An 18,604-nucleotide genomic window follows, 5' to 3' on the forward strand; every position below is an offset into this window, starting at 1 on the left:
GTTTCTGGTGAGTGGGAGTGACAGAGGAGGGTGAGACGTTTCTGGTGAGTGGGAGTGACAGAGGAGGGTGAGACGTTTCTGGTGAGTGGGAGTGACAGAGGAGGGTGAGACGTTTCTGGTGAGTGGGAGTGACAGAGGAGGGTGAGACGTTTCTGGTGAGTGGGAGTGACAGAGGAGGGTGAGACGTTTCAGGCCACCAGGTCTTCGTTTCCCTACTGAAGTTGTCCAGATGTCACTGGCGACCTTCTACCGGTCGGGTCACCCGCGGAGTCACTTCCTCTGTCCTGTAATGGGAGTGACCCGTCCGAGCAGGACGTCCCTCCCCTCCCACCGCCCTCCACCAGGTTAATGAAGCTTATTTCAGCCTTCCGTATTGGTGTGCGCAGCCACTCTTCTTTAAATGTGTCCCTCGGGGGCCCCTGTAATGTTTTTGCCCGTTATTGTTCATTGGATTAAGCCAGCTCATTTGTGCTGCAAGAATATGGCATTGGGCAAAAGGGCTCTTTATTACTTGCGTATTTGTTTTCAACCCCGATGAACTTCGAGGCACACGTGCGCGCGCGTGTGTGTGTGTGTGTGTGTGTGTGTGTTGTCGTCACCCCCCCGTCACCCCCCCCCCCCCCCCCCCCCCCCCCCCCCCCATGGTGTTGAGAATGCATGGGTTTTGTGTGTAGGCTTTATTTCCTCTGCCAAGCATTTTAATTGTGCTGTTGCAATCGTGTTGGAATGTGGCACCACAGTTGCACTGCTGTTTGTGGACATGAGGCCCATTTTCTCATACAGTTTACTGATTAAAAGCAAATGCACTTAAACACTCATACTCATGTCATATGACTTACAGTCTTTGCGCAGTCCTACAGTCATTACAACATAGATAATAATGTAAATGGGGCAGATTTTGTTAGCGCCTCAGTGAAGACTGTGGCCCCACACACCTCAGACACCCCCCCCCCCCCTCACTGACCGCAAACATGTTTAGACTGCTACCACACAGCATGCAGTCAAAGGAATGTGTTGGAGCTGCAGGTCTGCGTGCGTGTGTGTGTGTGTGTGTGTGTGTGTGTATGGGTGGGGGTACATCAAGCTTTTAATTGTTTGCAGATGTTAAGGAGAGTTCATCAGGGCTGACTGTGGAAAGTGACCCTGGAAGCGTCTCTGTGACCGGATGCTGGGCTGCTCCTCGTTTCCTCTCTGTATGAAACACGCTTGTGGCCCTGGGCGCATCACTGTGTTCAGAACAGTAACAGCATGCGGGCTTGTAGATCCTCCATAGATTACACACCAGCTGAAACTTAGATGATGGGATGTGTCGTAGCGCATTTGTTTTTATTGGCAACACTTACATGAGTGTGTGTGTGTGTGTGTGAGGGTCACAGCGATGTCTCCCTGTTGTTTATCACTGTAAGTGGATAGCTTGGCTGAGAGGAGTATAATAGACTGTCTCGGTGCATTGTGGGGAGGATATGTTAACACCCAGATGCTGATGGTAATTGACGGGCGTGTCTTTGAAGAGCATGTGCGTTCGTCCAGCTCCTCATCCGTGTGGTGAGATTGCCTCAGACACACTGAAGCGAACACCGGCCATTTTGTAACACACACACACACACACACACACACACACACACACACACCTTCCCCAGACTAGCTATGCTCCAGCAATACCCAGCCTGCACTGCTTCTAGTGACGCTGCCCTATCCGCCTCAATGACACAGCAGTGTACTGACAGCTAGGCTGCTCAGAAATCACACGACTCTGATGGAATAAAAATTCCCAAGCAATCAGACTCTGCATATGTAATGTTTTTGAAACTCGCCAGCACACTGTATTTCACTCATGTGATTATCAAAATCCGAGTGAGTGAGTGAGTGAGTGAATAAGCAGGGGGAAACCCAGAGCATACACAGGGTGTTGGGCCCCTAGTGGTGGGCTTAAGAACTACTGGTCAACACCCTGCCAAACTGGTTCGAGCACTCCTAATTCTTGCTGTTCTTGCTCATAAGTGTGTCACTGAGGCAGATTTGTGGGTCTTAACACAACCATCGCTCTCTCTCTCTCTCTCCCTTTCTATCCCTTTCTCTCTCCCCCTCCCTCTGCTTTTCTCTACGTCCACCCCCACCACAGAAAAGCAAGGTCCGGAGCGGAAGCGCATTAAAAAGGAGACGACCAGCACCCGGAAGCCGGGCCTGCCCTTTGGAATGGGAATGCCAGGGATCCGGGCTGGATACCCGCTGTCCGAGCGGCAGCAGGTGGCTCTGCTCATGCAGATGACAGCAGAGGAGTCAGTCAACAGTCCAGGTGCGTGATTGTCATGGCTACCACGTCCAGGGCCACCGCAGCCCCTCCCCCCACAACACCACCCAACCCCCCCCCCCCAAACCTCCCGCTGCGTGCTCTCATGCTACGGTTCATTAAAACGCGAGCTGCCGCACTTATTAGGGTTCAGTTTTAACAAGATAACCCTCATCAGTTCCCATTACTTCAGCGAAATGGCCCCTCGTGATCTTAATCCACTGTCCTCTCTGATCGTTTCCACACCTTAGACGATGTAACAGTGAGAGCTTTTGTTTAGCTGTTGTAACATTTAATGTGCTTTTTTTCCCCCTTTCTTTCTTCAATCTAATGTTGAGACATTAAGGAAGTGAAGGATGTTGCAATTCATAACGTTTCACTCGCTTAAAAGGTTTATTAGGACAGCCTGTACTCATCAAAGTTTTTTGTTTATATCTTCTCTAAGAATTGCAAGACTCTGATTTACTCAGATTTAGCTCTTCCTCGAGTAGTTCTACCAATTCCGCTTTTCTAATTAAATCAAAGATAAAGGAAGACCTTGGACAGAATGTTTTAAATCAGTATATGTGTACAAATGTCTTTTTTATTTATTTTTTGCTGACATGAAAAAAAAAAAAAAAATATATATATATATATATATATATATATATATATATATATATATATATATATATATATAAGAAAATGTGTTTAAAAGCTTTGTTCCAATGACCTTCCATTTAGTCCTGGGGAGTCTGTCATTCTGACTATATAGGTCCAAGCAGTTTTCCTCATTCATACTTAGTTCAGTGTTAGATTGAGTGTGTAATAACATTCTGGACAGTTTCCTGCAGACTTAATAAGGAAAATGTGATTAAGGATTTATTTTAATGGAGTAAAAGATGAACCGAACCCAGGGAACAAGGAACCTCTGTTCAGTCTTCTGCTGTGCGTTTCTTGAGCAACAGCACCACCCAGGGGCAGTCGGGAGTCACTCTCATTTCAGCATGCAATGTCAAAATGTGCCCCCGTTGCTTTGTGATGGGAGAGTGTCTGGCTTTGGCGTGCTTCACAGACACACGGTGCCCCTGCGAATTTTCGTTTCAGACACAACACCAAAGCACCAATCACAGTCGAATCTGGGTCAGAAGGGAACGCCAAACTCCGCCTCCAAAACCAAAGACAAAGTGAATAAGCGGAACGAGAGGGGTGAAACGCGCCTACACCGGGCCGCCATCCGCGGAGAGGTCCGTCGTATCAAGGAGCTCATCAGCGAAGGAGCTGACGTGAATGTAAAGGACTTTGCGGGTAAGGACGGCATTACAAACTTCAGCTGATTTGCCTAGCTGCCTGTGCACCCTCAAAGTTTGACCGGCAGGCTGTGTTTTAAACAAAGGCAAGGGGTGTGTGTGTCTCTGTGTGAGTGGGTGTGTGTGTGTGAGTGTGAAGATGCCAGGTACCAATGTACCCAGGGCAGAGGTCGAGAGCGAATTATATCGCCTAATGTCAAGAGGAGCAAGAACATTTCGGAAATGAAGGACAGCACTACAGAAATAAAGACGAGGACGTTTAAGTTGATTTGATAGCACAGCAGTACCTGGTACAAATTATAAACTCAATTATCAGTTTTCTTGTCTTATAACTAACAAACAAAGCTCATACATATGTACCGTAAGTGACCTCTCTAAAACACTCTGTGTGCTGCTGGAGAGTTCTCAAAAGATTCTGGAAATTTCCAGGCCATGTCTGATTTGTATTTAAAGCGCCCAACTTCCTCAGACAAGATCGTACACATTCTTGTCATGTGATTCAGGACATGATTACTACTTTCTGCCCATGACAAATGTCCTTGACCATTATTCTTGCAGAAAACTGCATAATGCTTGTATCTGTTTGTTTATACTTGTACTTTCTTTTATGTTCTTTTATATTGCCCAATTTCACAAAACTCTTATTCATCTTATCAATGAAGAGACGTTATGGCATAGGCGTTCTCTCCAAAATGCTTTAAATCAATGCTTTATAATTTTTATGCATATACATATAGCATTGGTCTCCAGGGTTGGTTTTTCCTACTACAGAGCATAGAACTAGTCTATCTGCAGGAGAATGTATCTAGGGCAGGAGCTTTCTTAAATCTAACTGCTGCATCTTACATACAGGTCGATTCTGGATAGTTCATGATTACAGTATTCAAAAAGAAAAGGGAAAAAAAACTCTCCACAAAGAAAGCTAACAAATACAGCCCCTAGATATTAGCCACCTCTTCCCCCCCCCCCCATGTCATTCATGGTGGTAGCTGTAAAGTTTACCAGACTTGTAGCCCTTCATCAGTATTTAGGATAAGCCTAGTGCCTTTATTCATGCTAGATGGTGAAATGGTATAATGGATATTAAATACATTTTTTTTTTGTATTACAAATCAGGAGCCATTCACACGGCTTTTCTTTGGTCGTTTTGTCCCGCGACGTCATGACCTTGTGAACGTTGCTGCTTTTTCGCGAGGCTGCTGGATAGTGTCCCGAAGCTGTGCTCTTTTTTTAGAGAGTAATAACGATTGGGACACGGCCGGTGTTTTCCAGGCTGGACGGCACTGCACGAGGCGTGCAACAGAGGCTATTACGAAGTGGCCAAGCAGCTGCTGGCGGCGGGCGCTGAGGTCAACACCAAGGGCCTGGACGACGATACCCCTCTGCACGACGCTTCCAACAACGGCCATTTTAAAGTATGCATAAGACATGACACATTTTCGTACACCTATGATAAAAGCGCATGTACTTAAAACTTGTATTTGTCAGTCCTGATTCAGAGAGTGTGTCGTTCTGTATTTTCACAACTTTGAAACACGCGATTCTCAGAGAATTACATACCATGTAAAGTCATTTGTGTGTATGATATGGGGCAGCACTTGTTATTTCAATTTATTTATTTATTTAGACTATTCATTTGATTTTTGTACATTTCACAGGTGGTGAAGTTGCTCTTGAGATATGGAGGGGATCCTTGTCAAAGTAACAGACGAGGAGAGACGCCACTGAAGGTGGCGAATTCTCCAACCATGCTTAATCTGTTGCTAGGAAAAGGCACATACTCCTCTAGTGAAAGTTCATCAGGTATGTACTATATGAAGTATAACGTCTTAAAAAGCACTTAAAGTTTGAGAACTCTCACATTTTATATGAACTGTTTCATCTCATTGCATCATCCCGCTCTTGTTCTAACAGAATCTTCAGAGGAGGAAGATGCCCCATCGTTCGCCCCCTCCAGCTCTGTCGATGGCAATAACACGGACTCTGAGTTCGAGAAGGGCCTGAAGTTGAAAGGGAAGGCCCTCGACCCGCCCAAGTCCACCACGACGCCCGTCAAAGACGAATACGAGTTTGACGAGGACGACGAGGAGGAGCGCGTCCCACCTGTGGACGACAAACACCTACTCAAGAAGGAGTTCCGCAAGGATCCCGTCAGCAAGGCCAACGCCTTCTTCTCCATCCCCAAGATGGAAGTTAAAACGTATTCCAAAAGCAACTCGCTCACACCAAAGAAGCCGGTGCGCCGGATCCTGTCGGACAGCAACAGCTCGGACGAGGATGACCCGACGTTGTGTTTTACGCCCGCACCCACGCCTAGACAGCCTGCTGCACAGGCCAGTGCCAAGAGCAGAGAGTCTAATGCGTTGAGCTCCAAGCAGCAAAAAGACAAAAGCAAAGTCAAGAAGAAGAGGAAGAAGGAGACAAAAAATAACGTGAGCAAGGAGGTGCGGTTCGGCAAAGTGAACGACAAGTTTTGCACCTCGGACTCTGAGACGGGTGACATAGAGAGCGAGGATGACAAAGGCTCCATGCCGAGTTCAAACTGTGTCAAGGACTCGTCTGCGTTGAACCTCAAAGAATCATCCGTGTTCAGCTCACTGTCTGCGTCGTCTTCGTCCTCGCATGGGAGTTTAGGCTCACAGAAGCTCACACAGTCTCTGGCAGAACAGCATCCAAAACAATGGAGGACAGATGGCTGGAAGACCGTGTCCTCACCGGCTTGGTCCGATGTCAGCTCCCTCTCTGATTCAGTAAGGACAAGGCTTTCCAGCGAGTCAGACTACTCCTCTGCAGACTCCAGTGTTGAGTCTGTAAAACAGGTGAAGAAGAAAGCGCAGGATAACAAAAAGAAAAACAATACACATGCCAATGCATTGGATAAAAAGAGCTCCGACTTTTACAAGTCCTCAAACTCGGATGGGACAGTTTCTAAAACGGACAAGGATGGAAAGGTCTTGAAAAAACACAAAGTGAAACACAAACACAAAAACAAGGAGAAAGAAAAGGTTCCAAGTCTGGTCTTAAATCAAGACATGAATGAAAAATTTGTAAAGAGCTTTACCTTCGACTTTGATGATTCTCGGCAGAAGTCACTGATTGTAGAGACAGAATCACCTTCTGAGAATAAAGTCAAGCTCTCAAAGCATGACAAAGATCATTTTAAGAAAGAGGACAGGGTGTCGAAAGGTAAAATTGATGACAAGGATTGGTCAGGAAAAGACATTCAGAGAATATCTAAAGAAGAGAAGTCCAAGAAAACTAAGGAATCCAACAAGGAGAGAGCAAGCAAAGAGGACAAGGACAAGCCTTTAAAAACAGAAAAGGAGAAAGGCCTGAAAGATAAAGAAAAACCAAAGGAGGATAAACAGAAATCTCACAAGGAAGATAAAAAGAAAAAGTCTAAGGATAAGTCTATGAAAACGGAAAAAAAGAATGAGCTGAAAGAAGACAAACATTTTAAATTAGAGAAGGACAAAAGTGGAAAAGAGGAAAAGGCAAAGAAGGATAAAGCCATCAAGGAGGAACCAGATTATGAGGACTATGATATAAAAAATCATTTTTTAGAGGACACCAAGATGAGCGCATCAGATGATCATGATCGCTGGCCGTCCGACCTTTCCTCGGACAGTTCCCTCTATGGAGATGACAGCTGGGATGCTCCTATGAAAGATTACAAAGCGAGTAATTCTGTAAAACTAATCGTAGAAACAATGAAAGAAGAGAGCAGGGACCGGAGAAAAGAAAAAATGAAAGACAAGAAGTCTGAGCATGGGGACAAGCGCTCTGAGAAAGAAGCTACATGCAAGAAGAAAGAGTCTTCTGATAAGGGGAGCGAAAAGAAGAAGGACTGGACAGACAAACAGAAGCTCAACTCCAGCCACTCGGAAAAGGAGAAAAAGCGAAAGGACTCTGCAGAGAGTTGTGTCAAAGAGAAAAAAGAAAAAGAGTCTGTCGATGGCAGCAGAGACAGAAAAGACTCCTACGAGTTCACCAAGGAGCGCAAAGACTCCAAAACAAAACAGGACTGCTTGAGAGATGAATATGGAAGCGAGTCCTTCTTTAAAGACAAGTCAGAAAGTGAACCTATTGCCAAGTTAGATCCCAGGGAGAGGAACCACTCTGGAAAAGACAAGGAGAAGAAAGGGGATGGTATTGAAAAGAAAGACAAATTGAAAAGCGATAAGCACAAAGACAAACCTAAAGATCGAAATTTTGACCAGGACAAGGAGAAGCCCGAGAAAAACTCACTTGACAGATCTTTAAAAGAAAAAGACTTGGAAAGAAGCTCCAAAGAAAAGAAAGATGGAGCTAAAGATAAACACAAAGATTCTCACAGCAAGGATAAGGACAGGAAGATGTCATCTGAGCAAAGTAAAGACAAGAAAGAAAAAACATCCCAGGACAAACATGCCGATAGGGAAAAGGATTTTCTTGAATTTAAAAGAGAAGAGAAGAAACCTGAAAAGGTCAGAGAGAAGACATGGTATAAAATTGAGGATATATTCACGGATGAGAGCGAAGATGAAAATGACACTTGCAATGGAGGTGTGGCAAAACTAAGTGATTCATTTGGACTCTCGTTGGACAGAAAAGACTCTACACCTGACAGGGACGACATGGATCACATTCTAACAGAAAAACACAGGAAGTACTCTGCAGAGGGGAAACAACATGCAGAAAAACAGAAAGAAAAGGAACATAAAGATAAAAAGAAAGATAAGATGGCCTTTGACTCGGGGAAAGAGAGAAAAGGTTCCATGGAAAAACACAAAGATAAGAAAGACAAAGATTTGACAGACACGAAACACAAGGAGCGCAAAGACAGAGCATCTGTGGACTCAAATCAGGACAAGAAAAACAAACAGAAGCCTGCAGACAAGAGGGAGGTTGTGGAGGAGAAGAGCAAAAGCAAATACAAAGATAAACCAGACCATTTGAAAGACAGAAAATCCTCAAAAAGTGGGGAGAATGAGAAATCCTTGCTTGAGAAACTGGAGGAAGAGGCCATGAATGATTATAAAGATGACCCCAACGATAAAAATAGTGAGATCTCGTCGGACAGCTTCACAGACAGAGGTCACGAGCCACTTTTGAGCAGCTACTGCGACTCGTCCAACATCAGCTTGCCAGACATCTCGGAAGACAGAAGAGAACCACTGTCCATCTCTACACCGCAGGACAAATTCAGGGAGAAAGAGAGGCACAGGCACTCCTCTTCCTCGTCATCCAAAAAGAGTCACGACAAAGACAAAGAAAAAGTCAAGAAAGATAGAAGTGACAAGAGAGACAAATCGGAGGAACTCAAAGAATCTTTTGTGCGCAGGGAAAGTTTACCCTTTGAGAAAGAGCTCGTGCCTTTGGAAGCCGATCCATACACTTTTCCATGTGGATCAAAAGCTGATGGAGAGGATGACTTGGATAAGACTCTGGAGTTTGAGAAGGAGATGTCCAAAAAGGACAAGACAAATAGTGTCATCATCAGTGAAAAGATAAAGGACAAGAAGAAGAAAGAGAAGCATAAGGAAAAAGTGAAGGAGGAGAAACATAAATACTCAGATGGTTTTGGGTCCTTTAGACACTCCAAAGAAGATCAGAAAACTGGACTAAAAGAAAGTCCTCAAGTGACAAGTTTGAAGGACAAAACTAAAGAGGATAGTCCAAAATTTGATGGTAAAAATAAGGACAGAATCAGGGACTTCACTGACAAAGAGAGAACAGAATACAAGACAAAAGTCAAAGATGAGAATGACAAGATTTGCCAGTCAAAAGACACAGCTCGGAAAGACACTCGCCCACGTGAGAAACTTCTAGTTGATGGTGACCTCAGACTGACGAGCTTTGGCAAAATGCTTAGTTTAAAAGACCAGGAGATTGAAGAGCGTCATAAGAGACACAAAGAGAGAATGAAACAGATGGAGAAACTCAGGCATAGATCAGGCGATCCAAAACTTAAAGACAAAACCAAGTCCAGTGAGGATCTTAAAAAGAACCGTGGCGAGCTTTCATCGAAAAAGTCAGGTTCGTTAGACTCTACCTTGAAAGAGAAGAAGCTCAAAGACGGCCTCCCCACACAAATGATGTCTCCTGATAGGAAGTCACAGCCCTTGGATGGTCAGAACTCAAAAGACTGGCTGGCAGGCCATCCGATGAAGGAAAATCTGCCAGCGTCACCAAGACCTGATCAGAACAGACCAACAGGAGTTCCTACTCCTACATCTGTGATTTCATGTCCAAGCTACGAGGAAGTCATGCAAACTCCTCGCACACCATCTTGCAGTGCGGAGGACTACCCAGATATCATGTTTGATACTCTGGAATGTCAGAACTCCTCTGCGACGACAATGTCCATGAATGCCTGCTCCCCTTCATTCTTTGATAGGTACTCATCCCAGAATTCATCCCACAGCTTCCAGGAAGGAACATGTATAACACCAGCAAAAAATATGCCTTTACCGCTTGTGAGTCGATCAGTTTCCTCTGACATTAGGCGACCTCTGGAAGAGGACTTTAAATCAGAGGATGACAAATTTCTTAGGCAGCAAAATGCATCAACGGCAGCGGAATTTGAGTCATCTGCCACACATATTCCCGAAGACAAAATGCCAGTGGATAGACTGGACTGTCTTTCTGCCCCATACTTTTCCCCCCACATTGACATGCGGTCTCCAAGGCCAGACCCATTGCAGCCTCCTCCAGATAGAGCTTGTACAGCAAATTCTGGCAACGATGCCAATGAGCTCCCACCAGAGAGCATCTATAACTATCTCATGAAACCTTCAACTCCAATCCACAGACCTGACCCTCAGGAGCCATGCCTGGACATAGCTGCCCCTCCAACACCAGCCCCTGCAGCTCTGCCTCCAATGGACCTTGATGACCTGTCTGTACCACCTCAGAATGAGCCCACGTTGTTACCGGCTGATCCAGTGAGCAGCACTGAATATCTGCCTCCACTCATGGAGGAGGAGGATGATGATGATGACGACGATGACGACGATGATGATGATGATGTCCTCCAGGAGGAAGATGAGGAAGAGGAGGATAATGCAGAGGATGCAGGAGAAAATCTGATTCCGTCCGAACATGGCATGCAATCTGAAGAAGATCCTGCATATTCTCTTATTATTGAAGAGTCTGCCAGGAAGACTTGGGTTGAGTCTCCAGAACGGAGAGAGCCTGAGGTTATTCCCTTGACCCCACCTCGTCCTCAGGATAATGTAATGGAAAACTCTTGTGATCAGTCTGTAGCTTGGAACTCAACAGGGCTTATAAAGTCACCTCACGAGAGCTATGGAGAAGTTGAAGCTGCTGTTTCAAAGATCAGCAGTCCATATTCACACTCAGATTGCGAACTGCCACATATCCCTACAGCAATGACTGTCCAACCATCTGTTTCTCCCCCTTATTCCACATATTCTAGATCATACTGTCCTGCACAAATTCCAGAGCCTCATTATGAGGTGCAGAAAGACGATGTAGAGGATATTTCATTGCCAGCAAGACCTGTGACCGAGGCTGTGGACTCGGAATCAAACTTCTTGCCACCTTCAACTCGACTAGAAACCTTCTTCCCAGATATCAAACCCCATGCTGAAGAGAATCAAATGGATGTTGAACCACCATGTATGACACAAGAGAGCAAAGAAGAATCCTTGAATTATGCACCCGAGAGTAGCATTGCCCAGTCTGTAAGCCGTGAACCTCATTGGTCTGACCCCTTCTCTACTGCAGTTGATGAGCTGGATGACCTGGGTCCATTCTCATTGCCAGAGCTTCCATTTCCAGAAAAGGAGATCCAAGAGCCTGAAATCACACCCCCAGAGATGGAGGAGAACAGGCATCTGCCCACACAAATTAGATCTCTGCCTATGGAGACAAGCAAGGATCTAGGGGTGAGGGATGTTGGCTTGCTGAGTTTAGCCAAAGCCCCTTGTTCCCCTGCAGTGGTTCTTCCTGCAGAGCCTGCCCCAGATTTGGTGCCTCCTGCTCCGGAAGAGACCTACAGACCACAGCATGAGCTGGAGCCAGAGCCTCAGAACATTCCAGATGTTCCTTCCATAAAAGAATTGATTCCGGAAGACATGGGCAAATTTAACGACCAAGATGAAAGTGATGGCAATATGTTTTCGGCTACAGATGGAGAGAACGAGCAGGGATATGGACAGAAAGATATGTCCCCCGATATTCTGACCCCTGTGTCCATAGCATCGTGTTTGGAACCACTGGCGGCTGTGAAAACAGATCAGATTGGACCTATCCCAGTGGTGGCTCTAGGTGCCTCTTGCAGTCCACACCCTTCTGGTCCTGTCTTGCCCATAACATCTTCTGTTGGCACAGCCCAAATGTCAGAAGCCTTGGAAACGACAGCCAAGCTGCCAGTGGCTGTGGTAACAACAGAGGCCCCAAAGAAGGTTGAGGAAATACCTCAGAGGATGACTCGAAATCGAGCTCAGATGCTGGCCAACCAGAGCAAGCAGAGCACTGCAACAAGCACCTCGAGCGTGGCGTCCTCTACAACTTCCTCTCCGGTCACCACAAGCAGCACCACCAGTTCACCGCCCACCGTCACCACAGGGGAGAAGGAAAAAGATAAGGAGCCCATCAATGCCATCACCACTCAGGCCTCCACACCAGCACCGCCTGCTCTCGTCATCAAAACAAAAGGCCGTGCTGTTGAGGACGAGGATGGCCAGGCACAGCACCCGCGCAAAAGAAAGTTCCCTAAATCGGGGCAGCAGCAGGTGCAGGTGCAGCTAGTCAACACGGCCATGCAGCAGACTCGTGAGATGATTCAGCAGACCCTGGCGGTCATAGTGAATGCCATCAAGCTGGACGAAATTGAACCCTACCACAGCGACCGTTCCAACCCTTACTTTGAGTATCTGCAAATCCGCAAGAAGATCGAAGAAAAGCGGAAGATTCTTTGTTACATAACGCCCCAAGCTCCCCAGTGCTATGCGGAGTATGTGACATACACCGGCTCCTACCTGCTTGATGGCAAACCTCTGAGCAAACTACATATCCCAGTGGTAAGAACATCTAACATTCTAAAACACCCTAACATTCCTTCAGGTCTATGCTACCTGCACAGTTGTAGATATAATGTTTTGATTCTTTCATTGTTGCTCTTGTTGTTACACTCTGGGTATCTTAATGCAGTATCTTAATGCAGCGCGCTACTTTTGTGTTGTTGTATAACTTTAACATACAATCCTAACACTTTGTCCACAGACAATATCCTCACAGCTGCATTTAGCCATTTCTTGATTGATTTATATGCCTTAAGCAGCACACTACCTTTTTGTTTTTGGTAAAACTGTCCACCACCAACACTCTTACCCCCTGCCCTCTTCCGCCAGATTGCTCCACCACCATCTTTGTCAGAGCCACTGAAGGAACTTTTCAGACAGCAGGAGGCGGTGAGGGGGAAACTGCGACTACAGCACAGCATTGAGCGGGTACAACTGCACAAGCTCCCAACCTCAACTCCCACACACTCCTTCCCTACCCTGCATCCCTCCAACGCACTTCAGAAGCCATCCGGTTAGAAATTAGTGCTTTGATCACTCGGCACAAAACCTTTGTGATGACATGATCAAAGCTTCAGTGTAACCGAAAAGTCCCGGATCTGCAATATGCATTTCTCCAACCAAAAGAAGCATGTAACAGTACAATCAAAAAAAAAAAAAAAGCATTTCATCTTGCTGTCTTCTGATGTTGCTTCTGTGACTTCTGTGAACCTTCATGATTTTGAAAGACCACACCACCCCTTTCAGCCTAATCAAAACTTTGCTCGGGGGTTTTCAGAGGATCACTAGAAGTCCAGACCCACTTTCTTCTTATTTTTTTTCTCCCTTTAAAAATGTATTTTATCTCATCCTTCTACAGGAAAAACTCATTGTGTCCTGTGAACAAGAGGTACTGAGAGTTCATTGCAGAGCGGCGCGAACCATCGCAAATCAGGCTGTTCCATTCAGCGCTTGCACCATGCTCCTGGATTCAGAGGTCTACAACATGCCATCAGAGAGCCAGGTGAAACACCTCTGTAGTTTTGTCATGACACATTCAACCTTCACTACTCGTAATTCCATTTGTTATGTGTCTCATGTTGACATTGTCTTGTGTGTGTTTTTTTTTTTCCTTTAATTCCTCCTGATCTTTAAATAGGGAGATGAGAATAAGTCAGTGAGAGATCGCTTTAACGCTCGGCAGTTTATCTCATGGATTCAAGATGTGGATGACAAGTATGACCGCATGAAGGTGAGGACCCGATAATGACTTTCTAAAAACGAAGATATGAAACCACATGAATAATATGACGAAGATAATTTTTAAAATGTGGTAATGTGACTAATAATTAAAAAAAAAACAGCCGCAGCATTGGTTAGAATGATTGCTAGTGTCATGAGCCAGACTTTCGAATATCTGCATGAAACTACTGGTCTATGGGGGGGGGGTCAAACGAGCATGATTAACCTAATGTTGTCTCCTTTTCTCTCAGACGTGCCTGCTCATGCGACAACAGCACGAGGCGGCAGCGCTGAACGCAGTGCAGAGGATGGAGTGGCAGCTCAAGGTGCAAGAGCTCGACCCCGCAGGACACAAGTCCCTGTGCGTCAACGAGGTCCCCTCGTTCTACGTGCCAATGGTTGACGTCAACGACGACTTTGTATTGCTGCCCGCGTGACGCGAACACTCTCGGACGCGGAGAGCGCGGTTTTTAGATCCTCGTCTTTCAAAGAGACGTCAGACAGCAAGTTCGGTAAGGGCTAGCCAGTTTGAAGAGAAGATTTCTTTGAGAAGAGTAACCATATATATTATATAGAAAAATGGTAAAAGAAATAAAACTTGCATCCCCTTCCACCAGACAAGGGGAGCATCTTTTTACCGGGGAAAAACACAACTTGCACTTTCGTCCTTCAAGTTTTTATTCTTTTGTTTGGAATTTAAAAAGCAACATTTGCTTTGGAACCTACCAACCCTTCCCTACCATTTGATTTAGGGTGAGATGAAGGGGGGGAGAGAAAGATTTGTCTTTATTTTTGATCCCCCTAACTAAATGACCACAAGTGGGTGGGTTGAAACAGGCTACTCCACCACCTTTGTCCTTCAGAATCAGGGACAGAAGCCACCATGGTGCACAAGAGAGCGCCGGACAGAGTTACAGCTCCAGGCCTCGAGGTGCGTGCAGGGTTGGGTGGGGCGGAGTGGTAAGAGGCTTGTAAGGGTTTGCCAGAAGAACACTTGAACATCCACTCCTGCAGCGAGACGGCATCCCCACCCGTGGATCTCCCGTAAGCACAGCGGAGGAGAGCATGGCTCCCCGCTGGGCACCGCGCCCCCTGCAACCACAGGCCGAGGGCAGAGAGCAGTGCAGTGTGGGTAGGGTGGCGGGGATGGAGGGAGACTGCCTCCCGCACCAGGGCATCCACAGACAGCACGAGTGCATGGGCGCACCCCTGAGGCGCAGGGTGAAGGAGCGCCCGGCCGAATGTGCGGAGTCGAACACGAGCCGGGCTCCAGACACGCCTGCACGTCTACCAACATCTGTAGGTGGAAAAGGACACAGAAGACAAACACAGAAATGCAGTGTTGGGAAGAAAAAAAAGGCAAAGACTTTAAAAGATGGTGTTTTAGTGGAGGGTGTTTATTTTGTTTTTGTTTGTTTTTTTTGTTTGTTTTGTCTTTCTTTACTTGGGCATTTCATTGTTCCCTTTCTGAGGAAGTGACTTGAAACACTACAGAGCCAACGTTAGGTTAATGAATGGGGGGAAACAAACAAACAAAAATTAAAAAAATATTGTATTCCGTAAATGATGTACAGTTTTATATTCGTTAACCAATGTATTCTCGCTGCCTTCTAGATAATTTATTTTGCCACTCATTACTGCACAGTTGTAAATAACTTATGTACTGTAACATCACACAGTTAAGTGTAAAAGGAAAAAAAATAAAAGAATAAAAATTATCTTTGTATGTACAGTTCACTTTTGGGCAGCACCCCTCCCCCCAATGGGCCAAAATGTGTACACATCGTCAGTATTTGAAGACCTCTTGTGTACAGGCTCTTCCGGTTCTGTATAAGCTGGTCAGTGAGTGTCCTGGATCACCGCCAGAATCGCTGTCATCACAAGATTTCCCTTGTACTGAAACCGTCAGGGCCACAGCCATAGTTTTCAGATGTAGCAGAGTGATTATGGAATTATTTAAATTATAGAGATATATTATTCATTGCTTTAATACATGAGTATGTATCTTAAAAACACAAAACAAAAAAGAACAACAAAAAAAAAACTATAAACCGAGAAAATGCCTTTTTACAGTTAACATTTCTGATTTAATTTAAAGCTGCACAAATTATAGTTAGCGACATCAGCTGCATCTGGAGCCAATATAACCTGGTTCTGGACAAACATAGAGACGTCCTTTAAACCTTCCATTACACTGCAGAATATATCACGTTAAAACAGTGTGTCCATCTTTGTTTGTTTTTGGCCCCTCCCCCCAATCATTTTGTTTTCCCTTGTACATCACTTCCCCCGAGCCCACGTCATTGACACAAGCTGCAACATTTTTTCTTTCCTGTGCAAGTGGTGACCAGTAACTCTTCTGTCCTGTTTGTCATTCATTTGTTTTGATTTTGGGTTTTGTTGTTTTCAACCTGCAACATGAAGGAATGTCACTGGAGTACATTGCTGATTATTGTAGATTTTCTCCCCTTCTGTTCATGGGCTCTCTTATTGGCTGTTTCCATAGTTACTGTCCTCGTGAATGCCCTCACCGTGCCGTTGTGGTGTGTCATCTCGCACGTTGGCCCTACATAGTCTTTCGTCCTGTACAATGACTGCTCATCCTCAAAAGCACAGTCACAGAATCTGAATAACCTTACACAGAGTGGACTAATGCAAGAGTGGGTTCTAGAAAATGTCCTCTGTTTTTATAATGGAGCTTCTATTTCTGATTACTAAAGATTGTTTTTCCCTCGAGTCCTATTTTTGTTTAAGAATATTTTGATATTTTATCATTATTAGCTGCTTGTGCTTTTGTTTGTTGAGTGTGTACTCAGTCATGTTTCCATGTGTGTGTGTATATATGTGTGTGTGTGTGTGTGTGTGTGTGTGTGTGTGTGTGTGTGTGTGTGTGTGTGTGAGAGAGAGAGATGAATGCCTGAAAACACAGATGTGTACAGGCACTGAGTGGGTGCAGAAACGGGAATCTTTTGGCAGGCAGTTGTTTTAGATGAATACTGTGGTCTTTCGTGAGTAACGTGCAAAACGACAAGGGAGGGAGCTTTAGACTGGCTATACAAAACAAGCCTAAAGTTTCCATTCAAATCAGTAAAACTTTAATTCTCCCCTTTGTTTGTCATGTGTTAATTTGGCAATCACAGTTTAAAAAAAAAAAAGAAGAAAAGGCATTTGATTTTGAATTGTGCGTGCAATGTTTTAAAGTGTGTTTTCTTGCCCATGCAACACAGTGGCATTGTTGATTATTATGGGGGTTTTTTTGTTTGTTTTTTTAATCAAAAACAGAATGTATACCATGACATTGCTCCTGCAGTCCCACTGTTGTTGGTGTGTGTGTGTGTGTGTGTGTGTGTGTGTGTGTGTGTGTGTGTTTTCTGTCTTGACCTGTTGACCTTTCACATTTCCCCTGCCTCAACTGTCCTCCATTATTTTAAATGGAAGGCTTGAAATTGTGATGCGTTTCTATGTAGCAGTTCCGTAGGGAATGCATCAGCCAACCACAGAAGCCTGTCGCGTGGACCACCCCATGAATCCCCCAATGCGCACCACAGTCCCAGTGTCCAGTTGCAGGGGCGGAGCTTACCCTTCATTGCTGAGGTTGGGATTGGACTTCCTATCTCACAGTGAAGCACTTAGACGTTGGCTAGCCAGTGACCCATGACCTCAGATCACCACTGATATCTGCAACACATTACCTCTGTGATTTGCGCGCACACGTAAATCCGCTCACCTCTGGTTTCCTATTTAAATGGGCAGGTTTACACGTTGTGAGGTCACAATTTCAAGCCTGTCTTTTTTTTTTGTTGTTTTTTGTTGTCCCACCCCAACCCCCCACTACAGTATACATAAATCATCCAACAGTAGATGTTTCTTGAAATGGAAAATAACTCATAAAGCATGTAGAACTATTCTTAAATGGTGAGAAATAACCTATTTATTATCTTTCTGACACCTGTGGTATGTTTGAGTTTGAAGGTCTCCGCTGTGTAAATTTTCCTCTTGTAATGAGTAAAAAGAGAAAAAGAGAAAAAAAGACTTTGTACATAGGTGTATATTCTCTCCCAGATCTTTTACACTCTTCTCTTTGTACTAGTTTGAACTTGCGTAGAATGTGGGGGGTCTATCAGCAGCGAGATAACACACTTGCTGCAGGTGAGATAATAATGTAACTTTTTTCCTTTCTCAATTTTATTTTACTTTTTTTTTTCTTTCTCTTCCTTTTGTACAATGTAGTTCAATTGTGTACATATTGTTGGAGCAGCTATGGGAGGGAGGGGGTTTTGTTGATGCTATTGTCAGTGCTGTCAAAGATCCAGTACTTACACCTTTAGCTGTGTTGATATCCTGCAATTCAGAAGCGAGAAACTAAAAAATTTTAAAAAAGTAAAAAAATAAATAAAATTAAAAAAAAAAAACTTAATGGAGTAAAAATTCAAAATTGTTATTTTCTACAGTTGCATGTACAGAGAGCGCGAGAACTGCTGTTGTTCCTCAGAGATTATGTTCGTAAATAAATTTTTGAAATATGATTGATGTCTGTGATTTCTTACCACGTAAAAATTTCCGGCAGATGGTAACAGGGTTATTTAGTGTGATGATTTCGGTAATCTGAAAAATGTGCTACTACGTACATTCCAGCAAAGAGTAGTACCACCAGGTGGCAGCATAGAGCCACGTGGCGCCTGCTACGTCACACAGCAGCACATGCGAGAGCTATGAAATAAAACGTTGTATAAAAGTATAATACAGAGCCGGAGTGGCTAATCGGGAGATTCGGG

General features: G+C 44.8%; 1 protein-coding gene across 1 annotated transcript in view; it reads left to right on the plus strand.

Moving 5' to 3' along the window:
- Positions 1 to 18,304, plus strand: part of ankrd11 (ankyrin repeat domain 11) — a 24,606-nt gene extending 6,302 nt beyond the window's left edge. Inside the window, exons 2-10 of the mRNA XM_076996560.1 lie at positions 2,123 to 2,296; positions 3,377 to 3,577; positions 4,852 to 4,994; positions 5,238 to 5,382; positions 5,494 to 12,608; positions 12,939 to 13,037; positions 13,468 to 13,611; positions 13,747 to 13,839; positions 14,081 to 18,304. Of these exons, the coding sequence (XP_076852675.1) occupies positions 2,123 to 2,296; positions 3,377 to 3,577; positions 4,852 to 4,994; positions 5,238 to 5,382; positions 5,494 to 12,608; positions 12,939 to 13,037; positions 13,468 to 13,611; positions 13,747 to 13,839; positions 14,081 to 14,266 (8,300 nt within the window). The 3' untranslated portion in view covers positions 14,267 to 18,304. The remainder of the gene's footprint in view (positions 1 to 2,122; positions 2,297 to 3,376; positions 3,578 to 4,851; positions 4,995 to 5,237; positions 5,383 to 5,493; positions 12,609 to 12,938; positions 13,038 to 13,467; positions 13,612 to 13,746; positions 13,840 to 14,080) is intronic.
- The last annotated feature ends 300 nt before the right edge of the window (positions 18,305 to 18,604 follow it).

Source organism: Brachyhypopomus gauderio, chromosome 1 (assembly GCF_052324685.1).
Source record: "Brachyhypopomus gauderio isolate BG-103 chromosome 1, BGAUD_0.2, whole genome shotgun sequence".
NCBI lineage: Eukaryota > Metazoa > Chordata > Actinopteri > Gymnotiformes > Hypopomidae > Brachyhypopomus > Brachyhypopomus gauderio.